Genomic DNA, 24,763 nt, shown 5'->3' on the forward strand with positions numbered 1-24,763 from the left:
TGATGAAAATGTTTTATAACTAGATGGAGGTGGTAGTTGGACAATGTTGAGAAAGTACCTACATACTTACTTTAAAAAGGTTTATTTTAGGTTATGGTTAATTTTAGGTTATGTGGATTTCAACTAACAAAGCAAAACAAAAACAAAAAAACAACAAAAAAAACCTGTACCAAAAAAGGTTTGTCCTTGCACTAATTTCCTTAATTTAGTATAAACTTTAACTTGGTAAAAGAGTTGAAGAATAAATCTTTAACTGGCTACGGTCACCCAGCCTACAGGGCTCTTGCCAAAGGGGAAATCATACTTGAGTTTTACGTCAGATTCTCGGATTCAGTGCTCATTAGCAAACATCAGCTCATTTATTCTACTCCAAAGCCAGGAAGAAGAAAAGGGGCAGAATGTCAGTTTCGGTACTTTCATCATGCAACCAGTCACTTAATACATACATGGCTGAAGGTCACAGCAAGGGCAAACCTGCAAAGAGACTTCAGTCTGCAATGGGCTTTTTAAAAAAATTAATTTAACTATTTTATTTTTGATGTACTTTGTTTTTAAATAGGTAATTCATACACATGGTTAAGCTTTTTTTAGTATATATACTAAAAATAATTCCTTTCCCTCCCTATCTCCCAGCTACTCCTCCCTTCCTGTTGGAGAAAAGTGCTGAGAGTAATTTCTCAGCATCCCCCTGAGCACAGCCTATATACAACCATAGGTACACAGCAGTCCTTTGAGCAGCTAAATCTCTATTGCTGCCAAGAAATTAAACTGGGGAATAACTGCTCTTCTCATCATTAAAGTTCCAGTTTTACTGGGAAGTTGTCAGAAAGTGTGGATCTAAAAAGGCATATCTAGTGAAATGAAAACAGCAAATCACAAAATACCATTCACTTTCTATCCACTGAAACAGTTTTTTGTACTCGTTTTCACCTTTTGCACCTTAGTTGGACCTATTCCCTATAAGGTGGGAACTCTCCAGGGTCTGGTTAAGTGAAAAGACAGGTCACTCTGAGATCTTTATGTCTGATTCATGATTGTCGCAGATTTCAGTCTAAAAATCTGAACATTAACATCCCTTTTTGCAGCATTCCTTGGCCTTCGTCTGTAAGGTACCTTCGGCTATGATGTAAATTCCAAACTCTCAATCCATCTCAAGTAGAGCAATACTGGCAGCCCCTTGCCAGGTTAAACGCTTGTCCCTCCAGGCCAGGGGCTGGTACCTTAAGGGCCCAGGGAGGGGACACTTCCCTCTAACCTCACACTCAAAGTCAGGAAATGTATTCTCTGATGCTTCTACTTTAAAAAAAAAAAAAAAGTGTGATGATGTCATCAACCAAATTATTTGAAGCAGTAACCCCTCCCCCCTTGTATTAAATAAGAGGAAAACTTATAAATAAGATGAGAAAATAAACATTTAATCATGCCAATACACCTTACCCTCATGCACCCAGGCTGTACTTAGGTAATTTCACAAAACCCACAAAAGCCATCATCATTCGAGCAGCGGTCAGAACTCAACGTTCTGGACCTGGGAGTTGAGATTTACTCCCTCAAAGGGTCTCCTGGGATGGCTTCGATGTACCCATTCAGCAAACATTCCTGAGCTTGCTGTGTGCACAGCGCTATTCACAGGGACAAAAAATACGGTCCTTGTCATTAGGTAGCTCAGGGTCTGGTTGGAGAGATAAACATACAAAGAACGAGCAGGGCTAGGCGGTGACAACTGCCACCACAGAAATGCAAAGCACCACTTTGGCCAGAACACATGTGAGCTGGCTGTGCAGCCAGGGGCCCTAAGCAAACTCAAAGCTTTCAGCCTTTTGTGTGACACTCAAAAGAACAAAGATTTTTGGCAAGAAGACACGTGAACAAAATGCTATGGGAAGAATGTATGTATCACTGTACACGTGTCTATATAATTGAAAGCAAAATCCAGGGGAATGTCTATCAGAATGTTAATAGAGATGAACCCACGGTGATGGGATTTCAGGCAATTTTTATCTCCTTCTTTGTACTTGTCTGTAATATTGGTATTGTTTTACAATGAACACGTCAACCCATTTAAAAAGAGCAGATTGTTACTGGTCCTGTTGAGATGGTTTTGATTCACTCTCCAGAACATTTATCTGGGGCTTTATGTGCTACACTTTGTATAAGAGAGAAAGACAGCAGGGTCCTTATCTTTAATCAGTCATTATCTGGGTGCTGGAGGTGGGCACGCATCTAAACCATTAAAATGCAGCAGGTTATGTACCAATGTTGGTTCCTTAATTGTGGCCAATATATCATAGTAATATGTGATGTTAACTGTACAGTAAAGAGTTTGGCTGGTGACTAGAACATAGTAGGTGCTCGAAGAAATGTTTGTTGAATGAATCCGTGACATCCATATCTTTCTTTGACGTCATCCTTTCATCTTCCTCATCTTTTCTCACAGCCATTACCTATACCCATAATCAGTGGTCTCCCCAGCCCTGATCTCTGTGCTAAATCACTGAATTTTGCCCACCACTATCATCATTACCACTTTAATCTTTCTAGAACATTGTTTTCATCTGGTCATCCTTCAGGTGAAACTGAGCTCCCTATCACCAAATTCCTCAAGGCCTCCAGAGACCTGGACCCTTTGCTCTCATTTTGCTCTCATTTTTCCCCACTTCTCAAAAGCCTTTGTTCTCTTTGGGCTCCCCATGTGCTATTTTCACAAGCACCTTTCCTCCTTTTAAACTGCCCTCCCATGTAATAGTTTCTTTGAGTCTCATAATAACGTTTAAAAGCAGCTATTTTCCAATTTTCAGATAAGAGCAAGGAGGTTCTGAGACATCACATCGCTTGCCCAAGGCTCCATGACTAGAAGGGGTAGGACCAGGGGTCTCTACCATTATGCTATGCCCTCTTCTGTTCCTTTCTGATTCTAAAGTTCCAAGTTCAAGTTCCAGGCTCATAACTTCCTAAAGAACAATGGTTAACACTGGGATGAGTTTATTAGGTGTCATGAAACTTTTACGTACTTTACTTACATGAATCCCAACAACAACCCAACAGAAAGGAACTATTATTGTTTCCCATTTTGTAGACAAAGAAATGCAGGCAGAGATTAAGTTCTCAAGGCCAAGCAGACTGCACATGGTGGGATCTGGAATTAGAACCAGCCACCGATCTGTCCAGAACCCATTCTCCTTAGCAGTGCCCTGCCAAGCCTCCTCTGCCATCCTGTCCTACAGGAAGAAAGTTCCAAAAGGTAGGGCTGATCCATTCTGGAGACCCTGCCATAAAACACACCACCATGAGTCAAATCCAACAATCTGTGGGCTGTATATGTGCAGGTGTTTCTGCCTTCACCGTTTTTTTGCTTTTTTTTTTTTTTTTAGGGCCACACTCACAGCATATAGAGGTTCCCAGGCTAGGGGTCGAATCGGAGCTACAGCTTCTGGCCTGTACCACAGCCAGATTCGAGCCGTGTTTGTGACCTACACCATAGCTCACGGCAACACCAGATCCTTAACCCACTGAGCGAGGCCAGGAATGAAACCCGCAACCTCATGGTCCCTAGTTGGATTCATTTTGGGTGTATATGTGTGTGCCACAATGGGAACTCCTACTGGTTTTCTATATTGGAAAATCTCAAATGAGGAGATAAAGACAGCCACCAGGAACAGCAGCGTGAAGAAAGCACAGACACAAAAAGGAGAGACTGTCCTACACAGAAATTTAGAAGTCAATGCCAGAACAGTAAGTTTTTGTTTTATAAGTATTCAGCACTTTTATCTATTTACCCATGGACTCCTACAAGGTAAGTCCCTCCTGCCATCCCATTTTACAGATGAGAATGTGGAGGATGGAGGGGTAAAGAGACTGCTAGAGCCAGAGCGTGACCCAGGCAGTCAGAGGCCAGCGTCAGATTGTCATCCCACCACCTACTGTCAAAACCTCAGTAGACAAGTCCCACTCAACCTGTAAATGATTCTTTGAGAGGATCCCTAAGGACAAAAGAAAAATTATCTTGCCACTATTAACACCTATTGCATCATGGGAGTTCCCGTTGTGGCTCAGTGGTTAGCAAATCTGACTAGCATCCATGAGGATGCAGGTTCAATCCCTGGCCTTGCTCAGTGGGTTAAGGATCCGGCATTGCCGTGAGCTGTGGTGTAGGTCAAAGATGTGGCTCAGATCCTGCGTTGCTGTGGCTGTGGCGTAAGCCGGCAGCAACAACTCCGATTTGACCCCTAGCCTGGGAACCTCCGCATGGCGCAGGTTCGGCCCTAAAAAGCAAAAAAATAAAATAAAATAAGATAAAAAATAAAATCTATTGAACCAAATGGAAAAGTAAAATAATTGAAAAATTCTTCCTCCCCTTTGAAAACATGCACATGGCTGTTTATCTGAAATGATTTCAGTTCTGTCCACGCTAGAGCATTCGCCTCCATACTGTAGGAGTTCCAACTGCTGTTGGAAAAATGACAATGCTGTTCTGAGGAGAGGAAAGGAAAGGAAGGTGGATTTGGGTGTATATGTGTGTGAGGCTTCAGCGCCTCAATGGGTCAAACCCACACACAATCAGACACAAGTCGGACACCCTTTGAAATGGAAAGGGTGATTGGAGACAGCCCATCAATGGAGAGGAGTTAGGCTTTAAAGGAGTGTCAGTAACCTTCCAGGAAAGCTCCTCGCTTCCTGGGCATTTTTATTTCTATAGGATGAATCAGCTATAGACATGAGAAGCTATTTTTTTTTATTAATATTGTAAAAGCAGTTCATTATAACACTGGGAGGCAACGTTTACTATTATCTCCATGTTATATAATGTTTATATAATGTTCGCTGCTTGTTGAATTCAAATTGCATTAGAATGGAAGCAGCTAGCGTTTTAACCAATTCAGGGGCAATTATCCTTAACTGAAGGAGTTTATTTCTATGAATGACATCCTGGTGGTTTCCATTCACCAAACCTGGCCCTACCAGGGAGGCAACCGTGGCTCAGAGACAGAGCACAGTCCTTGGAGGTAGACACTCAGTAAGTCCGCAGACGAGTCAGGTCACTGCTCCGAGGCTCAGCACACCACCTTTGGAAATCAGGAATTGACCTTCCTTCTCAATAAATGCCAGGGGCAGTAATATGGCATCTGCAGTCAGGCAGTCTGGGCTTGTATCCTCGTTCCAGCACTGGGTAACCTTGGGCAAATGAGTTAACATCTATGGTCCTTTGTTTCCTCCTCTATGAAAAGGGGATAGTTTTAGTACCAACCTATGTGGTGCTTATGAGGATTGAAGGAGTGAAAATTTGTAAACAGGCTATACAGTGCCTGAACACAGTGAGTATTACGTGAATGTCTAAAGAAGAAAATAAACTAGAAACTAAAGGTATAAAGGTGAAAAGATTATCGTAATGTGAAAAGAAGCACCAAGCAGAATGCCCAAGACACTGCAGGCAGCCCACCCGAAGTTCTCCCTAACTCACAGCCATACAGACACGGTGACCTCCCCCTAGAGGCTGAAGTAGAAACTGCACCCCTATCCAGGGAGCACAAGCAAAGCCTATGTTGTGTGAATTGTCATTGCCTGGACTTCGCTTCTGTCCGCCCCCTTCCCTTCTCTTCCTCTCACACTGTCTTCACCTCCTAGTTAGTGATTACGGGAAACCAGCCACAGAGTGTGAAATATAATTTCGGTTCAGAAGAGCAAACTTGCTTTTGAAAGAACAGTTCAAGGGAAAAGGAGGACCTTGGTTCTCTGATATGTTCCATCAATTCTCTGACCATGATCAAAGAGTTTCCTTTTTTTTTGGCTTTTATCTAGGAAGCTTTGCCAAGTTAAATTTTTTTTCAAAATAAGAATCAAAGTAACATCAGGATAGTTTTAAAATATAGGGCAATTCTTAAAAAATTACAAGGAACAACCAAGTATTTTGTAATTATGCGCCAATGAATTTCAGAAACTTGCTGAAAAGTCCCTTGCTCTTGTATTTGTGTGCCTGCCTCATTTGGGTATTCTGCATGTGTGTATCCATCTATAAGAGCTCTCTTTTTGACAGACACTCACACCCACACACCCCAGAAATGCTATTTGAGTAGTTATCTAAATATACACGTACTTGTTGAAAATAAAAATGTTCTGACCAAAACGGTTGCACAGAGAAAAGGGATTTCATCCATGGGGAGCAAAGAAGAAAATGGGATTTGGTCCAACAATTTGCACAAATGTGGTAACTGTTAAATCCAGCATGAAGTATACTGTATTTGAATATGATACTTGTTTATACTTATTTTTTTCTTTTTATGTGCATAACAACTACGTCATGTAAAAGAGAAAATATAGACACCACAAAAAAATGTTTAATAAAAATTGGAATAACCGTTTTGGTGGGGCTGGGATGAGGAACCATGTTCCCAAACTGCATGGAGGAAAAGGACTGGAAGCTTTTAAAAATATCCTGCTTCTGTTTCTTTCCTTCCTTTCTTCCTTCCCCCCTTCCTTTCTTTCTTTTTCTGTCTTTTTACCTGCAGCATAAGGAAGTTCTCAGGCTAGGGGTTGAATAGGAGCTGTAGCTGCTGGCCTATGCCACAGCCACAGCAACATAGGACCCGAGCCACATCTTCGACCTACACCACAGCTCATGGCAATGCTGGATCCTTAACCCACTGAGCGAGGCCAGAGCTCAAACCCGCATCCTCATGGATACTAGTTGGGTTCTTTACCACTGAGCCACCATGAGAACTCCCTGCTTCTGTTTCTTAAACCAAACAATGAGGAGGATTAGATGAAACAAAAATACAGCCCCAAACTGGTAGGGAGAAGTCCCGTCTCTAACCCCACCTTATTATGTATGGGATAGCTTGTGTGACCTTGAATAAGCCCATGGGCCTCAATTTCCCCACCTATCAAAAAAAATAATTGGACTAAAGGACTCCATCTAAATTTGAGCCACTCCCATTATAGGCCTATGGACATAATCCTCTATTATAGCTGTCATCCTATCCTGGGACTCATTAAATCCTCTTTTTCTTAACTAGACTGAAGAATTCCTTGCAAGCTTTTGGTAACATCCTTTCCAAGCAAGTCCCCTCAAACAAGAGGGTGCCTCTTTTCACTCTAGGTTACCTTCCCAAGGACCTGCATGGGGCAGAGTAGGCTAAGAACAGTGAAGGACTTGAAACTCTACTAGGGGTCTAAGATCGTGCCCTGTTTCGTGCCCTTGTCCTACCCAGGCTGCTGTTATCGATAAATTTGTGGATCTGGTCATGTGTGTTGAATGACATGTGACAATAATACATTTATTTTCTTCTTTCTTCCCAATGGTCAAAATCCAATTTCTATGTAAACACTTTTGGTCATAACACTCTTATTTTTAACAGGTATAGATTTTCCACTTTTAACAGGGAGATTTGGAATCCCTGCTATAAATTACACAAAATTCCTCTGGAACAGAAGTGGCTTATCTCATTCTTTGGTGCTGAGACTGGCAGGGCTTAAAGGCTTTTGTCCTAGGTCTCCAAAGACAGGCAAAATCCACAGAAAACAAGGCAAACCTCTGGTCCACATCCCCAAGCCCCAGGAAGGGGATGGAAGTAGAGATTCTTTGCTTGGTGCCCAGAGCTTAGAATAACGCTCACTTCAGAGTTAACTGACCCACCCGAGGTTATTTACTAGAAGAAATATTGCAATTGGCCACATTTTTATTTGGAGGGAAGGTGGTCTTCTTTGGATTTCTACAGGCCAGCCAAGCACTTGTCATCAAGAATTGCAAATCCCGTCATGTATATATAGCTGTCCCCACACTTTGTTTAGATCTCTCTTTGGGTGACACCTTTTCAGAGAAGTGTCTGTGACCACCCCACACAAATGCAGACACATTGCCTTGCTTTCTCTTCTTACTTTCATTTTCTTCACATATTAGATATTTCTGTATATGCACATATTATCTACCTGCTCCCACGAAAAAATAGGCTTCCCAAGGGTGCTGAGTGTGTTTTGTTCACGCCTATTTCTCCAGCATGAACAGTAACACACATTATAAGTGCTCAGCAGATTATCTGTGTGATGAATGAATGTCAGAAACCCTCCAGGTGAATACAGAACACTTAAGGGTAATAAAGAATAATATTTTTTTTTGTCTTTTTTTTTTCCTAGGGCCACATTCACGGCATATGGAGTTCCTAGGATAAGGGTCCAATTGGAGCTGTAGCCGCTGGCCTACACCAGAGCCACAGCAACTCCAGATCCGAGCCTCGTCTGCCACCTACACCACAGCTCACGGCAACGCCGGATCCTTAACCCACTGAGCAAGGCCAGGGATCGAACCCGCAACCTCATGGTTCCCAGTTGGATTCGTTAACCACTGAGCCACAATGGGGACTCTGAGAATGGGCACTTCTGATGTAACTTTTTTTGGTCACACTTGTGGCATGCAAAATTTCCTGGGCCAGGGAGCGAGCCAGAACCACAGCAGCCACCAAAGCTATGGAAGTGACATCAGATCCTTAACCTGCAGAGCCGCCAGAGAACGTTTTATAATTCTTTCCCTTTCATTTACCATCAAAATGCACAGTTTAATACCCAATTCTATTTCTTTCCTTTTGAAATAAGGGAGATGCTCCTCACTGCATGGGTTTTAGGGCAGGCTTCTCCACACGCCACGTTTTACAGCTGAAAATGCCTTAGACAGGACTGCTCGTGTTTCTCATTGCTAGAATCTCTAAAAAGGAAGGTACCTGCCTAAGCTACCTTGAGGTAAGAAGGAATTCATGTCAACAGGTGGCCGGGGCACTTACTGCTGGGGCAAGAGGCTTCTTTAGGGCTGGAAGACATTGGCTGTGCACAAAGCTGGCAAAGGCAGTCTCTCCCGTTGAACGTGACTCGGTCTCCGGGTGGAAACGGGCGCCTGGAGACAGAAAGACAACGCCCTCAAGGTTATTCCAGCAATTTCATATTTTTCCCCCCTCACTTCTTCTGCTTTGCTGGCCTCCAGTGCCAATGCATTACTTGGAGGAGCAGCAGCCAAAATGTCTGAAATGCCGTCTTAACCAAACCAGCCAGCTGGATCCAGTCCAAACAAATAAATGGGCCTCATTTTGAGAAGAAAGGAGAAGGTACTGCTTCCACAGGCAACCAGAGGCATCCACATTTACCTCCACTCATCACAGGAGGGATGTTCCAGCAAGCCACCCAGCAGGGCACACAGTAAACATTTCCATTTTCCAAATGGACACACCTTTGTGAAGAAATACTTTAAATGACATAAATTCCTATTCAAGCTTCAGGCCCTTCCCCAGGAGAACTGGTTACAGGTCAGCATTAACTCCTTTTTTTTTTTTTTTTGTCTTTTTGCCATTTCTTGGGCCGCTCCCACGGCATATGGAGGTTCCCTGGCTAGGGGTCCAATCTGAGCTGTAGCCACCGGCCTATACCAGAGCCACAGCAACACGGGATCCAAGCCATGTCTGCGACCCACACCACAACTCACGGCAACACCAGATCCTTAACCCTCTGAGCAAGGCCAGGGATCGAACCCGAAACCTCATGGTTCCTAGTCGGATTCGCTAACCACTGCACCACCACGGGAACTGCCTTTTTTTTTTTTTTTTTTTTTTGTCAGGCATTAACTCTTGAAGTCCCTTAGATCCATGTGATTCCCATCTGAACTGGACTTTGTCTTGGATGTCTCAGGGGGCAAACTGAATATTTCACGGTGCTATGGACCCCGTCCCTTACAACATGGAGACATATAAACATGCTCTAGATATCTTTTTACAAATGAGCGTTAGCTTCTTTTCGGAAGATTCCCTTTCACATTAGATATTCATCAAGAACAGCACACACTGCCCAAAGATTGCCTTCAACAGGTAAGTTATCAGGGTTGTTTCTCCTTCCAGGTCGACAAGTAGATCGCTTTTTTTGAAAAGTCATTAGTTAAAAAAAAAAGAAAAGAAAAGTCATTAGTTAATAGCCATGGGACAGTTTCCACCGCTGCTTACTTGCAATTGGCCAACTTGCCAATAATCTTCAACATGAGTTTTCAAATGTGTGATTCTGCCGGTTAGGAAACGTAATGCGCCTAAGCCAAACATCCCCACACATCTGAGTCAGAAGCCATTTCTTAAGAACAAATTCAAGCTTCTGGGTGTGGGTTTTATTTTTCAGAGCTGCTGTCCCTTCTTTAAGTTGCCCTTTGGCCGCCTCACAGTTGGACATTAACTGTCATGCACACACAGGTGGTAAATTTGCATTGAAAACAGCTCTACAAAGGAGCTTGGTGCCAGGTATCAAGAAGAGTTTTAAACTTTCACACCATCAGATTTTAGAAGTGCTGCCTTGAGGTGGTCTCCTCTTCTTGCCTGGTGCTGTGTTACTTTCTATTGCTCAGAGGAGGCTCAGAGAGGTTAAGCAACTTGCCTGGATTAACCAGCTAGGGAGACCAAACCAACAGGCAGGTGTAGGTGGTGCCCACCAACTCAGAACCTGCTCTGTCTTTTACAATCAGAGTCACACTCAAGTGGATCCCAGTGGGCCTACTGCTTCACACTCATTAATTAAAACAGAACAAACCTCCCATCTGCCCTGTAAGGTGGCCATCAGGGAGTGCAGGGTCCATAAACACAATAAGCACAGGTTCTGTGCCTCTGATCAAGGCCCGGACGAGGGTGAGGCCATCGAGGCACCTAGGCCGCAGCATCGAAAGGGGCCCTTGTTCTCAGGAGCACCTCGTGACCTGAGAGGGAGCACCCCTTTAAACTGTGCGCCCAGGAGCTTCCCCCACCTTCCCCTATCCAGGCTTGCCTCCAATCTACACTTAGATTTTCAGGCTTGAATCCCACATGGGACAAGCCAGAGGTCAGTTCTCCCCAAGGGGGCCAGGCCTTCAGAATTTTGAGTTTTGTTATTTTATAAATGACCCTCTTCAGTATTTTCCCATTTCCCATGTCCTCTACCCACATGGGTTTGCTTCTTTCTGTATGTGCATGAATGCTTATAATAGAAAGAGAAGTGGATTTAGAGTCTGAACACCTGAGCTCAAAGCCTGGCCTTGCAATGTGAAGGACGGGGAAAAATCCCTTAAACCCTGCATCCCGCACTCATTCATCAGGAGGGCGGCTAGCTCATGAGGGGCCTCACGGAATTGCTCAGAGGCTTAAATTAATCGCTACATGAATGCAGTGTGTAAAGTAAAGGAGACCTCAGTGCAGGGAGAATCAGTGTCATTTAGCAGAAACAGTAGCAGCAGCTCTAGAGCAGCCATGGTGAGATCCTCTTGGCCGGCTCCACTGTCCAGGGACAGGGCGATAGCTGATGTTTCTCCACCATGACCAGTTTTAGAGGATGACCTCTCAGGGTCAGGATAAGCAGGACTCCTACTTAGAAGGCCCAGGGCCTTCCAACCTGGCTGGGTCACATCATAAAACCATCATAAGGGATTGGGGGCAGAGAGGCTAGAAGTGAATATTTTTAAAGAGCCCCTCCCTAGGGGATTCCGGCCAGCATCCTGGTTTGGGGACTCATTCGTACCCAGGTCACAGCCTCCCATCTTACAAATGAGGCGATTGCTGTGGAAAAGTTAATTCCCATAGGCCTCAGATCCACCCAGGAAGTGGGACCAGAACTTGAGTCTTCCAAATGCCAGCCCTGGGCTCTTAACCAGGCTGTGGGCTACAGACTGAACAGGAAGAGGTCAAGAGGAAACCTTGCTTTTGATTAAATACAGAAAAAAAAAAAAAAAAAAAAAAGAAAAGAAACAAAACTGCAGCTCACTAATCCAGAATTTTAAAATTATGATTTAGGAGTTCCCATCGTGGCTCAGAGGAAACAAATCTGACTAGCATCCATGAGGACACAGGTTCAATCCCTGGCTTCGTTCAGTGGGTTAAGGATCTGGCATTGCTGTGAGCTGTGGTGTAGGTCACAGATGCGGCTCAGATCTTGTGTTGCTATGGCTGTGGTGTAGGCTGGCAGCTGTAGCTCCAATTTGACCCCTAGCCTGGGAACCTCCATATGCCACAGGTGTGGCTATAAAAAACAAAAACAAAAATAAAACAAAATAACATTATTATTTAAAAATATATAATGGACTAAGAGCTACAAAAAGTTATTAAAATGATTTTATTATGAATATTTCATCTATATCTTTTTATGATTTATCCATGAGTATTACCTTTAATTAATTACAGAGAATTAAATTTACCCTTCTAGCGTTTACATTTCTCTAGCTTAGAAACAGGAAATGCTGAAAAACAAAACAAAATACTTCCTCTGCATTGTAGTTTTTAAGAAGTTTTAACAAAATGGAGCACCACTCCAAAAGGCATGGGTTTGCCCAGTTAGTACGGGTCAGTTAAGTAGCTGATCCTTGGTTTGTGAGTCTCCTCATTACAGGAATCAAGCCTATTGTAAATGCTATAATGCATAGCGCTCAAAACACAGCAGTGAAGCCACCATACTTCCCCACTCACACTTCACAGTTTCCTTCTTCTCTCTGACTGATCATTTTATTTTATTTTATTATCTTTTTTGGTCTTTTTTTTTTTTTTTTTTTTTTTTTTGCCGTTTCTAGGGCCATTCCCGAAGCATACAGAGGTTCCCAGGCTAGGGGTCCAATCGGAGCTGTAGCCACCAGCCTATACCAGAGCCACAGCAACACGGGATCCGAGCCACATCTGCAACCTACACCACAGCTCACGGCAACGCCGGATCCTTAACCCAATGAGCAAGGTCAGGGATCGAACCTGCAACCTCATGGTTCCTAGTCAGATTCGTTAACCGCTGAGCCACAACGGGAACTCCTCTGACTGATCATTTTAATCAAGCTGCTTTGTGCAGTCAAGATTTAACCTTGGTCAATGATAGATGCCTAAAGAGGAGTAGTTGGCAACTTTCCCCCCAAAAGAACAGATTGTAAATATTTTTGTTAGGCTTTGAGGATCCTAAGGCTTCCGTCACAACTATTCGACTCTGCCACTGTCACTTGAAAGTAGCCATAGACAATATGTTAACAGATGGGCATGGCTGTGTTCCATAAAACTTTATCTTTAAAAACAAGTATTGGGGACTTCCCGTCGTGGCACAGCGGAAATGAATCCGACTAGGAACCATGAGGTTGTGGGTTCCATCCCTGGCCTCGCTCAGTGGGTTAAGCATCCAGCGTTGACATGAGCTCTGGTGTAGCTTGCAGATGAGGCTTGGAGTGGACGTTGTTGTGGCTCTGGCGTAGGATGGCAGCTGTAGCTCTGATTAGACCCCCAGCCTGGGAACCTCCATATGCTGTGGGTGTGGCCTTGCAAGGACAAAAGACAAAAAAACCAACAACAACAACAAAAAAAACAGGTATTGGGTCCATTTTGGCCCATGAGGCAGTTTGCTCACCTTAGTTATACAGCAAATGAGACTATTTTACCCACCCACACACATAAGAACTGACATTTCCAAATAAGCCTCATCTTTCCAAGTCTTTATGCCATTTCTTTCCATGTTGCCATTGCTCAAAATGTCTCAAAACCTAGCGCTGCTTTCAGACTTGGTTTCAAGCCACTTAAACATCAGTCATATTATTTAGTAGGGGACATCACACAGAAAGTTTCGCAACGAAATTACTTTTTGACTAAGCCTGATAATACAGGAGGAAAATAAAAACATTTAAAGGCATATCAGAAAAAGTATTTTAAGACGAATATCATATAATACCACTTATATGTGGAATCCAAGAAACTGATACAAGATGAACTTATTTACAAAGCAGAAGTAGACTCACAAACATAGAAAACCAACTTATGGTGCCCAAAGGGGACAGGCTGGGGGAAGGAAAAATCAGGAGTTTGGGGTTAACAGACACACACTACTACATATAAAAGAGATAAACGACAAGGACCTCCTGTAGTGCATGGGTAACTATACTCAGTATCTTGTCATAACCTATAGTGGAAAATAATCTGAAAAAGATTAGTATATGTTATATATAATATATACATATTGTATATATAATTGAATCACTTCGCTGTATGCCTGAAACAAACACCCTGTAAATCAACTATACTTCAATTAAACATTTTTTTTTTTTTTTTTTTTAGAAAAGAAAAAACATGTCAAGGCTAAGTCCAGCTCGAGCCAAAGCGCACATTCCAAGCTTGGACGGCAGAACCCAGCCCCATTCTGTTGGGGGAGCCACACTTACTTGCAGATGGTACAAGCAAAGCAGTTGGGATGGTAGGTCTTGCCCAGGGCCGTCACCACCTCTCCTTCCACGAACTCCCCGCAGCCGTGGCAGCGTGTCCCATACATCCTCTGGTAGTCCAGCGTGCACAGATACTCTCCGTTCTTTATGAAGAAGCCCCCCTGGGCCAGGTCACAGCCGCACACTGTGGACAGACAAGTTCACATCTGGTCACGGTCTGTCAAGGCTGCTGGGCAGCACTGCCTTCTACTGCATCCTGCTAACTTACTCTATGATCTCAGCGGTTTGGGGTTCGGGGAGGGGGGGACTGGCACAAAGAGCTATTTATTGTTGGGCTCGGACTTCTCTCTTGCCTCCCTCCCCTTTTGATTCCCCTCCCTTTGGGAGCTATGCAATATCTCACACAAGCAGAATCCACTGGCTGGGTCTCAACAGCTTTTGTGATATGTCTAAGATGTGGCGATATTTAATCTTTGATGGAAAGATTTTTGGTTCATGCTGTCTCACATAGGAACAAAACTGGCTCTGGCACTGCTCTTTGGGAAAGGTACCCACCGCTTGCCCACACAACTGCTTGGTTTGGGCCAAAACTGTTACTGAGCTGAGTAATAAATTCTCACTCTATCAAAAGCAGGAGCTGAAATGTCCAGTGTCTATTTTTTTCACACTCTGAAAATACTTTCCCATAGTTCTGAAAAATTCAGACATTTATTTCTCTCCTTGTGCTGTCCGTAGGATACGCCCATTATTTATACATTACAGAGAGAGATAAAAATGAACAAGCAAAAGAGAAAAGCAAAGGGAATGTGTCCAAGATAAGACTATTATTCAGGGACTCCATACACACAAATGAGGCTGCTTTTCAATGTCTCGATTTTGGCATCTCTTTCAAAACTGTGCAGCTGTGAATTGTGGAGATGGTATGAGAAAAGCAGGTCCTAGGATGCCAGGTCTGCATGGTCAGACAGGACCAGGGCAAGACTCAGCAACTTGTCCAAAAATAAAGCCAAAGGCAGCCCCGAGAGTAAAGATTTTCCACTGCCAAGTCACTGGGAAGCAATACCAAAGCTGGAAATCTCCAATCTTAGCCTCTCTAGTCCCAGGGTTGGAGGACTCCTAACAATTCAGGTCCTTAGGCAAAGGATCCAGGATTGGTCTTCATTATTCCTGCAAGGACCTGAAATAGGCACTCAGCTGGGATAGAGACGAGGCAAGTCCAGTCACCAAATTGCTTTTGCAAGGACCTATGAGCTCACGTCCAAGGTTCCTCTGATAAGTTCCCATGACTCATGAATGCATCTACATGAACTAGGGTTGAGCACCGTGATTCTGACTGCCTCTGGCACCCCCCCTCCCCTCAGTTAGCAGTCTCTAATTACAAGCTCTTAAAGATATTCAAGGTGACAGAACTCACAACAAGCTTTCCACTGTGGCTTCATCTGTCTTTGTTTAGATCAACACTCCACAGCTACAACCTCCTTCTTTGCAATTTATGATCAAGTAAGCCAAGAAGATGGCCTGAGTCCATCGTGCCTGAGAATGACCACCATACAAACACCGCTGCGATCACATTACCTGGAAACCAGCTCGTTCACCACCTGCTGCCTCCCAAACCTGCCAGTGCCCCCACTGTCCTCATACCTGCTTCTTCCTTACCTAATGGGTCCTGGGGGTCTAGGGAATTCAAGTATGTACCACCCTCACGCTAACTACAAAGTCCTTCAACAATAATAAGCACAGTCCTGAGGGTCAGAGAACAGCTTGGAAATTTCTCTTCAATGTTTTTCCCTGTATTTTTAATTTTCCCACAACAGGGCAAAGCACTTTATGGTTAAGAGTCCTCAGCTTTACTTCTTCGGATTTGTCTTTAGGAAGCTCTCACCATGGTATCTAATGCAAGACTAGGAACCAATTTTTGAATTAAATCCATCCTCAGAGTTCCCGTTGTGGCTTAGCAGTAAGGCATTCAACTAGTATCTGTGAGGATTCCGGTTTGATCCATGGCCTCACTCAGTGGGTTAAGGATCCAGCATCACCGTGAGCTGTGGTGTAGGTTGCAGATGTGGCTCAGATCCTGCATTGCTGTGGCTGTGGTGTAGGCCAGCAGCTGCAGCTCCGATTCAACCCCTAGCCTGGGAACTTCCATATGCTGTGGGTGCGGCCCTAAAAAGTAAAAAAAGAAATTAAATCCAGCCTCAAACTTGGCAGATTCCCACTCATTTCACTGCCTCAGGGGCATCAAACCGTTCTGATGACTCTGTTGCTCTTCCAAACTTGGGTATGGCTCAAAACCACTCAAGGTGACAAAATGATGCATCTGGACTGCTAGTAATCCCTTAAGTCTCTCTTTGAAACACCTAAGGTAGGTTTAAAAATTCACGGATCCTTTATATAAAGATCTGGCGGCAACAGAGTGCTCTTTATGCTGATACAGATTGCTGAGGCAGCTTCAAAGCGAATTCCAAATGTTTTAGAAATCTCTGTGTTGACTGCTTGCTTAGGGCACCTCGAAGTCCCTCCAGTTCACATGGTTTTGTGAAACTGACTCATACTCTCCTTTAATAACAAAGGCTTCAAGAGACAACAAGGTCCTACTGTAGCGCACAGGGTACTATACCCAATCTCCTGGGAGAGACCATGATGGAAAATAATATTATAAAAAAGAATGTGTATATATATATATATATGACTGAGTCACTCTGCTGTACAGCAGAAATTGTACTACATTGTGAACTGACTACACTTGAATAAAAAAAATAGGAGTTCCCATCGTGGTTCAGCAGTTAGGGAACCTGACTAGCATCCATGAGGACATGGGTTCGATCCCTGGCCTCACTCAGTGGGTTAAGGATCTGGCATTGCCGTGAACTGTAGTGTAGGCAGCAGACACGGCTCGGATCCCACCTTGCTGTGGCTCTGGCATAGGCCGGCGGCTATAGCTCTGATTCAACCCCTAGCCTGGGAACCTCCATATGCCTCAGGGTGTGGCCCTAAAAGACAAAAAAATAAAAAATAAATAAAATTTTAAAATAAAGTCTTCATTTATATGAACCTAATATAGCCTTAAAAAGGATTTGGGGAGCTCCTGTTGTGGCTCAGCAGTAATGAACCCAACTAGTATCCATGAAGACACAGGTTCGAATCCTGGCCTCCCTCAGTGGGTTAAGAATCCGGTGTTTCCATGTGCTGTGATGTAGGTCGCAGATGCGGTTCAGATCCAGTGTTGCTGTGGCTGTGGTGTAGGCCGGCAGCTACAGCTCCGATTAGACTCCTAGCCTGAGAACTTTCATATGCTGCTGGTACTGCCCTAAAAAAGGCAAAAAAAAAGGATTTCATAATTATTAAGAGATGCCAAATTATAATCAAACTGTGTCCCTTTGCAATTTGATGTGGCTTAGTCCTTAAATTCAAAGCAGTGGCCCAAACTGGCTTGCCAAATTGTACCACTGTTCCTGCTGGTTTATACACAAAGAAACCAGCGTTTGCAAACAGACTCGCATAGGGAGGGGTCAGGAAAGGCACACACAGCAGTGAGAGGGTCTGTTCTGCTCGGACCTACGGGAACTTAATATTATTCCGTTTCCTAAGAACGGACTAGATGGGGCGTAATCTCAGACTCTTCTCTCTCTAGACTCCCCACTTTCCTGGCCTGTTCCTCCTCCTCCTCCGACTGCAGCTTCTCAGTCTTCTTGGCCAAACCCTTCAACGCAGATGCCTCCCTTGGAGGCCACCTCTGTCCTCTGGAACAAAAGGCCTCCCGGGAGCAGAGGTCATTCACTCTCACAGCTTTGACTAAGACTTTGTGCGAAGGCTTCTCAAGTCAATGTCTTTTCTTCTTCTTCTTCTTCTTTTTTTTTTTTTTTTCTTTTTTAGGGCTGCATTGCAGCATATGGAGGTTCCCAAGCTAGGGGTCAAATCCGAACTGCAGCTATTGGCCTATGCCACAGCCACAGCAACACCAGATCCGGGCCACACCTGCAACCTATACCACAGCTTGTGGCAACGCCGGATCCTTAACCCACTGGGCAAGGCCAGGGATCGAACCCATATACTCAGGGACACTATGTCAGGTTCTTAACCCACTGAGCCACAATGGGAACTCCTCAAGCCAGTGTCTTTATCTGTGACATCTTCCCCAAGCTGGGCACACACAGCATGCCTATCTGGAACTTGGCATTTTCCAAGCAAATCCTATCCTCTCACCTTCTCTGTCGCCTCTTCTAAAACCTTCTGCTATTCTTCTATTCCCTCTTTCAGTAAAATGGCAGCATTATCCATTCTCCCACTCTTACCACACAATTTTCAACTGGCCACTAAATCCCATCCATTTTCCCAAGAAAACCTTTCTTTGATCCATTCCCTCGTCTGCCTTCTTGCCACTCTATTCATCACTTTCCTGTACTAAAACGGTTTTATTACAACAGTGTTTGTACCAGGAAAAAAAAAAATCCCTGGAAACAACTCAGATTTCTATCAGTAGAGCAATAGTTGGATAAATTACCATATATCCATGGAATATCTGTGGAATGTATATTAAAAAGAATGGATTAAATCAGTATCTATAACCTAGACACCTGTCCATGCTATATTTTTTAAAAAAGCAAATTTCACAAAGAATTTTAACAATTCCATATTTTAAAAAGTCAACATGTTTTTATGAACAATGAAAACTGAGTTAACACAAACATAGGGTTATTAAATTGGTTATCTCAGAACCAATTATTATTATTATTATTATTATTACTTTGGGGGGGTGAGGGAGAAAAAGATAGTTTTATTGCTTTGCCAGGCAAAGGGGACCACAGCAGGCTAATACCTTAAAACTGTGCACCAGAACCAATTATTATTAATTTTTCTTCACATACCTATGCATCAGCTCACTTTTAAAAATTACTTTGATAAAACACACAACACACATAATATAAAATTGACCATCTTAACCTTTTTTTTTTTTCTTTTTAGGGTCACATCCTCAGCACATGGAAGGTCCCAGGCTGGGATCAAATAGGATATACAGCTGCTGGCCAATGGCACAGCCACAGAAACTCCGGATCCAAGCCACCTCTGTAACCTATGCCACAACTCACACCAATGCCGGATTGCCAACACACTGAGAGAGGCCAGGGATCGAGCCCACATCCTCGCAGATACTAGTCGGATTCATTCCCACTGCGCCATAATAGGAACGTCCGCTATCTGAAGCATTTTTAAGTGTACAGTTCAATGACATTCGTGCATGCATGCACTTGTGCGCTCATCACCACCACGTATCCACAGAATATGTTTCTTTTTGCAAAACTGAAACTCTGAACCCGTAAAACAGTAACTTCCCATTCTCCCTCCCTCCCCCAGCCCCTGGCAACCACCACAGTACTCTCCATTTCTGACGACTGGTGCCTCCTACAAGTGGAAGCTCACTTCAATGGAAGGTCTATAATGTCCTGTTTATCACATCACCTAGAATGGTGTCATGCCTATATTGAAGAATCAATAAGATGTAACAAATTGTGAGGACATATTTATATAGCTACACTGTTTTTTAACCAATTTATGCATTTCATATTTTACTTATTTTCAGAGGCTGTATTATTTTTGTTATTCTTACCAGTTAAGTTATTCTTTTTATTATGCTATATAAAATATTTAATGGTATATAAGGCTTTCTTCTTTATAAATTTTAGTTGCATAATATACACAATTCTAATATAATGCTAATTTTTAAAGAAAAATTGAAATGTAATCGATAATACTAAATAGTAAAGATGAAAGCCATACAAAATGGGATAAAGTATAGAATAAATTTCCTATTTGTCTCAGCATATTTTCCATTTCACTTCTCCAGAGGGAGTCACTTAATCTGTTTCTTAAGATCCATGATATAACAACCTGTGTGAATGTAATTGTGTTTAAATATATGTATTTTATTCTGTAAAAAAAATAAAAATTAAATTTAAAAAATAATAATACATTAAGAAAAATTGGAGTTCCCATCATGGCACAGTGGTTAACGAATCTGACTAGGAACCTTGAGGTTTCGGGTTCGATCCCTGGCCTTGCTCATTGGGTTAAGGATCTGGCGTTGTCGTGAGCGGTGGTGTAGGTCGCAGACGTGGCTCAGATCTGGCATTGCTGGGTCTCTGGTGTAGGCAGGCAGCTACAGTTCCAATTAGACCCCTAGCCTGGGAACCTCCATATGCCTTGGGTCTGGCCCTAAACACACACACACACACACACACACACACACACACACACACACACACAAAAGAGAAAGAAAGGAAGGAAGGAAGGAAGAAAAAAGGAAAGAAAAATTATCCAAAACATGCAAACAAGGTAAATAAGAGAAGTGTGTTCCTCCAGGGTCATGCCAGAGTGTTACCGGGTCACACAGGATTACCTCATGACCTAGGGCACTGGATCTGTGTTTGAAAAGCTCTTTACTACTGATTGAACGCCCAGACTTTGAAAGTTAAGGGTAACTTGGAGATTCTTGTCCAGCAGAGATTCGGGTGATTTCTGTCCAGGCTTACTGTCATGTTAATCAGGCATCTTATCCTGATATTCTTTCTTTTTAAAAAAAATTGTTATTAAAGTATAATTGATTTACAATATTCCTTCAATTTCTGCTGTACAACAAAGTGACCCAATCATAGATATATACATTCTTTTTTTTTCTCTTCATACTATCTTCTATCATGTTCTAACCCAAGAGATCGGACTAGTTCCCTGTGCTGTAGAGTAGGACCTCATTGCTTATCCATTCTAAATATAATAATTTGCACCTACCAAACTCCAGATCCATCCCATTCCCTCCCCACTGGCCTCTGGCAACCACAAGTCTGCTCTCCATGTCTGTGATCTGTTTCTGTGTTGCAGATAGGATCATTTGTGCCATATTTTAGATTTCACATATAAGTGATATCATATGATATTTGTCTTTCTCTTTCTGACTTCACTTAAAATAAGAATCTCTAGTTCCATCCATGTTGCTGCAAATGGCATTATTTTGTTCTTTTTTATGGCTGAGTACTATTCCTCCGTGAAAATGTACCACATCTTCTTAATCCATTCATCTGTTGATGGACATTTGGGTTGTTTCCACTGACATTCTTTCCGGAATGCCTTTAAACCCATTTCCTTGGTTCTTCTTTGAAGCAGCTTTACTCCTCCAAGTTCCCTCATTAATGAGTTGAGTAGATCTTTGATATATATTCATTTTATATTTGTATGAGAGTCATGTAGTTAACTTTTTGAAAATTACACTTTGACAAAGGAGTTTCTCTTTTTAACCAAAAAATAGCTAAAAGGGAACATTTGAAAAAAAATTTTTAATGTTTGGTCTGTTTTATATTAACAGCTTAGCAAATACTTTTAACTGGGTGCACAAAGTAAAACTTTTCCATCCAAACGATCACACAATCTCAATTAGTAAGGTCAAACTTCAGTAGGTTATATTTAGGTTTTAACATTCAATGCTCATTTGTCTTTGCTGTAGTTGAAAGTTAACCTATGCCCTGGGAAAAGCATAGATTCCTTTCATTAAAAAACAAAAAAACAAAAAAACAGAGCTGCTGCGGAAAGAGATTAATTGCTTTCTTCTCAATGATCAATAATTTAAAATATGTCCCACTCAAGGCCTCCCGAATCTTGCCCCCTTTGCTGTCACTAAAGCATGGCCACAAGGAGCAATATGTCTTATAGATGTTATGTCCTTGAATTCATTCTCTGCAAACCAATGAATACCATTAACTAGTGAGGTAGGAATATGTGCATCAAAGCAACGTTCTATAAAAGTTGTGAAATCAGTAAGGGCACATTTAAAACTCTTCAATTTTTTTTTAAAAAAGTTAACAGGAGCTGCCTGTGCTATAAAAATACCATGGAACAGGAGGGGGGGGGGAAGTATGGAGGTGTCAAATAAGGGTGAAAACAGAATAGTATTTTAGTGGCATGAACAGGACTGTAGTGACAACTATTTCTTCAACTTTCTAAGAACAGCAGTTACATTTTATGTGCAGCAAGTTCACTTCAGAGATGTTCCATCTGTCGACTAGTTCATTCGGCTAAAAATTTAGGAGAAGAGGTAGCACTTAAAACTCTGCCCAAAGGGTGCTTGGGGGTAAAACACAAGAGACGTTTTCTTCCTCTAGATCAGGAGACCGAACATCTCTGCTGCTCTCGTTGGGGTTTTAATCAAGTCATCCCAGCAGGAGAGGGAAGAATGTTAAACAGACGTGATCAATGTTTTCAATTTCGTTTCGAGCAACACAAGACACAAGAATTCTAATCGGGGTCTAGGAGCCTTAGGTGGGTTCTTTCTTCCCTTTTCTAGAGCAGGTATTGGTTTTTTTTGGTCTGGCACTCTGCCAGCTGATCAGCCCATCACGAAGCATGAAGAGCCCTTTTGAACTTGACCCAGTGGAGTGGAAGCCCTGCATGGCTGGACCTGGGTTACACCTGCTCATGTCTGGTAATAAGGACCGTTTGCTTCTTTCTTTCCCTCCCTCCTTCCTTCCTCCCCTCCTCTCTTTTTTTTTCTGCTATCTGTAATTTTTTACTCCCAGTTTTATTTACATATGACTGACATACAGCACGGGATAAGTTTAAGCTACATAGTATAATGATTTGACTTATATATGTTATTAAGTGATTATCACAATAAGTTTAGTGAATCATCTCAAATAAATGCAAAAATAAAGAAATAGAAATTTTTTTTTCCTTGTGATGAGAAATCTTGCAGTTTGCGTCTTTGACTCTCACTTATAACATAGAGCAGTGTTAATTATATTTATCCTGTTGTACATGACATCCTTGTTCATATTTAAAACTGGTAGTTTGAACCTTTGAACTCCTTTCATCCAATCCCCCCCTCCCCCACCACCTCTGGTAACCACACATCCGATCTCTTTTTCTATGAATTTGTTTGAAGTATAATTGACCTACAACACTCTTAGTTCCTGATACACAACATAGTGATCGATATTTCGATACATTTCACGATGATCACTACGATAAATCTCATTACTGTCACCATACAAAGATAGTGTGTAATTCTTGACTCTATTTCCCACACTGCATTTCATGTTGGTGGGTCATTTGTTGTGCAACTGGAAATTTATACCTCTTAATCTCCCTCATCTATTTTTCTCCGTTCCCCTCCCCTCCCCTCTGCATCCACCTGTTTGTTCTCTGTATCTACGACTCTGTTTCTGTTTTGTTCTGTTCTTTTTTTTTTTTTTTTTTGTCTTTTAGGGCTGCACTGGTGGCATATGGAGGTTCCCAGGCTAGGGGTCCATTCGCAGCTATAGCCGCTGGTCTACGCCAGAGCCACAGCAACACAGGATCCGAGGTGCGTTTGCAACATACAAACCACCTCTCACGGCAACGCCAGATCCTTAACCTACTGAGTGAGGCCAGGGATCATACCCACATCCTCATGCATGTTGGTCAGGTTCGTTAACCACTGAGCCATGACGGGAACTCCTGTTTTATATATATATATATATATATATATATATATATATATATATATATATATTCTACATATAAGTGAAATCATACAGTATTTGTCACTCTCTGTCTGGCTTGTTTTACTAAGCATAACTTCCTCTAGGCCCACCCATGTTGCTCCTAATGGCAAGATTTCATTCTTGTGGCTGAGTAATATTCCATTGTGTGTGTGTGTGTGTGTGTGTGTGTGTGTGTGTGTGTGTGTCTCATATCTTCTTTCTCCATTCATCAATTGATGGGCATGTAGGTTGCTTCCATATCTTGGTTGTTGTAAATAAGGCTGCAATGAACTTAGGAGAGTATGTATCTTTTATAATTAGTGCTTTTTTCCCCTGGAGTGGATTTCCTAGGCGTGGGATTTCTGGATCATAGGATAAATCTATTTTTAATTTTTTGAAGAACCCCTCTACTGTTTTCCATAGTGGCTGAACCAATTTACGGTCCCATCTACACTGTAAGAGGTTGCCTTTTCTACGCATCTTTGAAGGGCTGTGTCTCTAGAATTTCTACTTTGCAGTTCAAAACCCTTTTCTTCCCTGCCTGAGCCAGCACCAGCCCTCCTCCTCCCATGAGCCAGAGCTGGGAGTGGGACAGCTGCAGGGTATAGACCCTCAAACACTCTGTGGGCAGACTTGCACAATGAATACCAAATACTTCCCATCCTCTTCCTCTCTCCTCTACTCCAAATAAATTTTAAAAGAATTTTATTCCATCCAAGATGTTATTCTATTCATTCCCTCAAGGCCTTTCTTTATAGAAATTACAAAGGTAGACCATGACATAGCCTCTTCCCAAAGCTCCCCATTCCCATCCCTTACTGGGTGGGGTCTCACTGAATCAGACAATCAGATTTTGATCTGAAACCCAGGGCAACGTGCTTGAAAGTACCTTACACTGCAGCTTCAAAGGACTATATGCTGTAGCCTAGAGCTCAAAATAGCTGAACAGAGAGACTCATAAACAATAATATGAGGGGGCAGCTTCCACCAAAAATAACTATTAGCTAATGCATCATCCTGAAAGCCAATACTAAGCCACTAGCCTCAAAAACAAATTTAAATAGTTTTCACATTAACTTCCAAATGCCCGTCAAAATCAATG

At 42.5% G+C, this 24,763-nt stretch overlaps 1 protein-coding gene across 4 annotated transcripts in view; it reads right to left on the reverse strand.

Annotated features, from left to right (window-relative positions):
- Positions 1-24,763, reverse strand: part of LOC125115610 (actin-binding LIM protein 1-like) — a 226,269-nt gene that overhangs the window by 13,073 nt on the left and 188,433 nt on the right. For all 4 annotated transcript variants that reach the window (XM_047759833.1, XM_047759834.1, XM_047759837.1 and 1 more), the window contains exons 3-4: positions 14,156-14,339; positions 8,769-8,878 (exon numbers count right to left, since the gene is read on the reverse strand). In XM_047759833.1, coding sequence (XP_047615789.1) covers positions 8,769-8,878; positions 14,156-14,339 — 294 coding nt within the window. The remainder of the gene's footprint in view (positions 1-8,768; positions 8,879-14,155; positions 14,340-24,763) is intronic.

Source organism: Phacochoerus africanus, chromosome 15, assembly GCF_016906955.1.
Source record: "Phacochoerus africanus isolate WHEZ1 chromosome 15, ROS_Pafr_v1, whole genome shotgun sequence".
Taxonomy (NCBI): domain Eukaryota; kingdom Metazoa; phylum Chordata; class Mammalia; order Artiodactyla; family Suidae; genus Phacochoerus; species Phacochoerus africanus.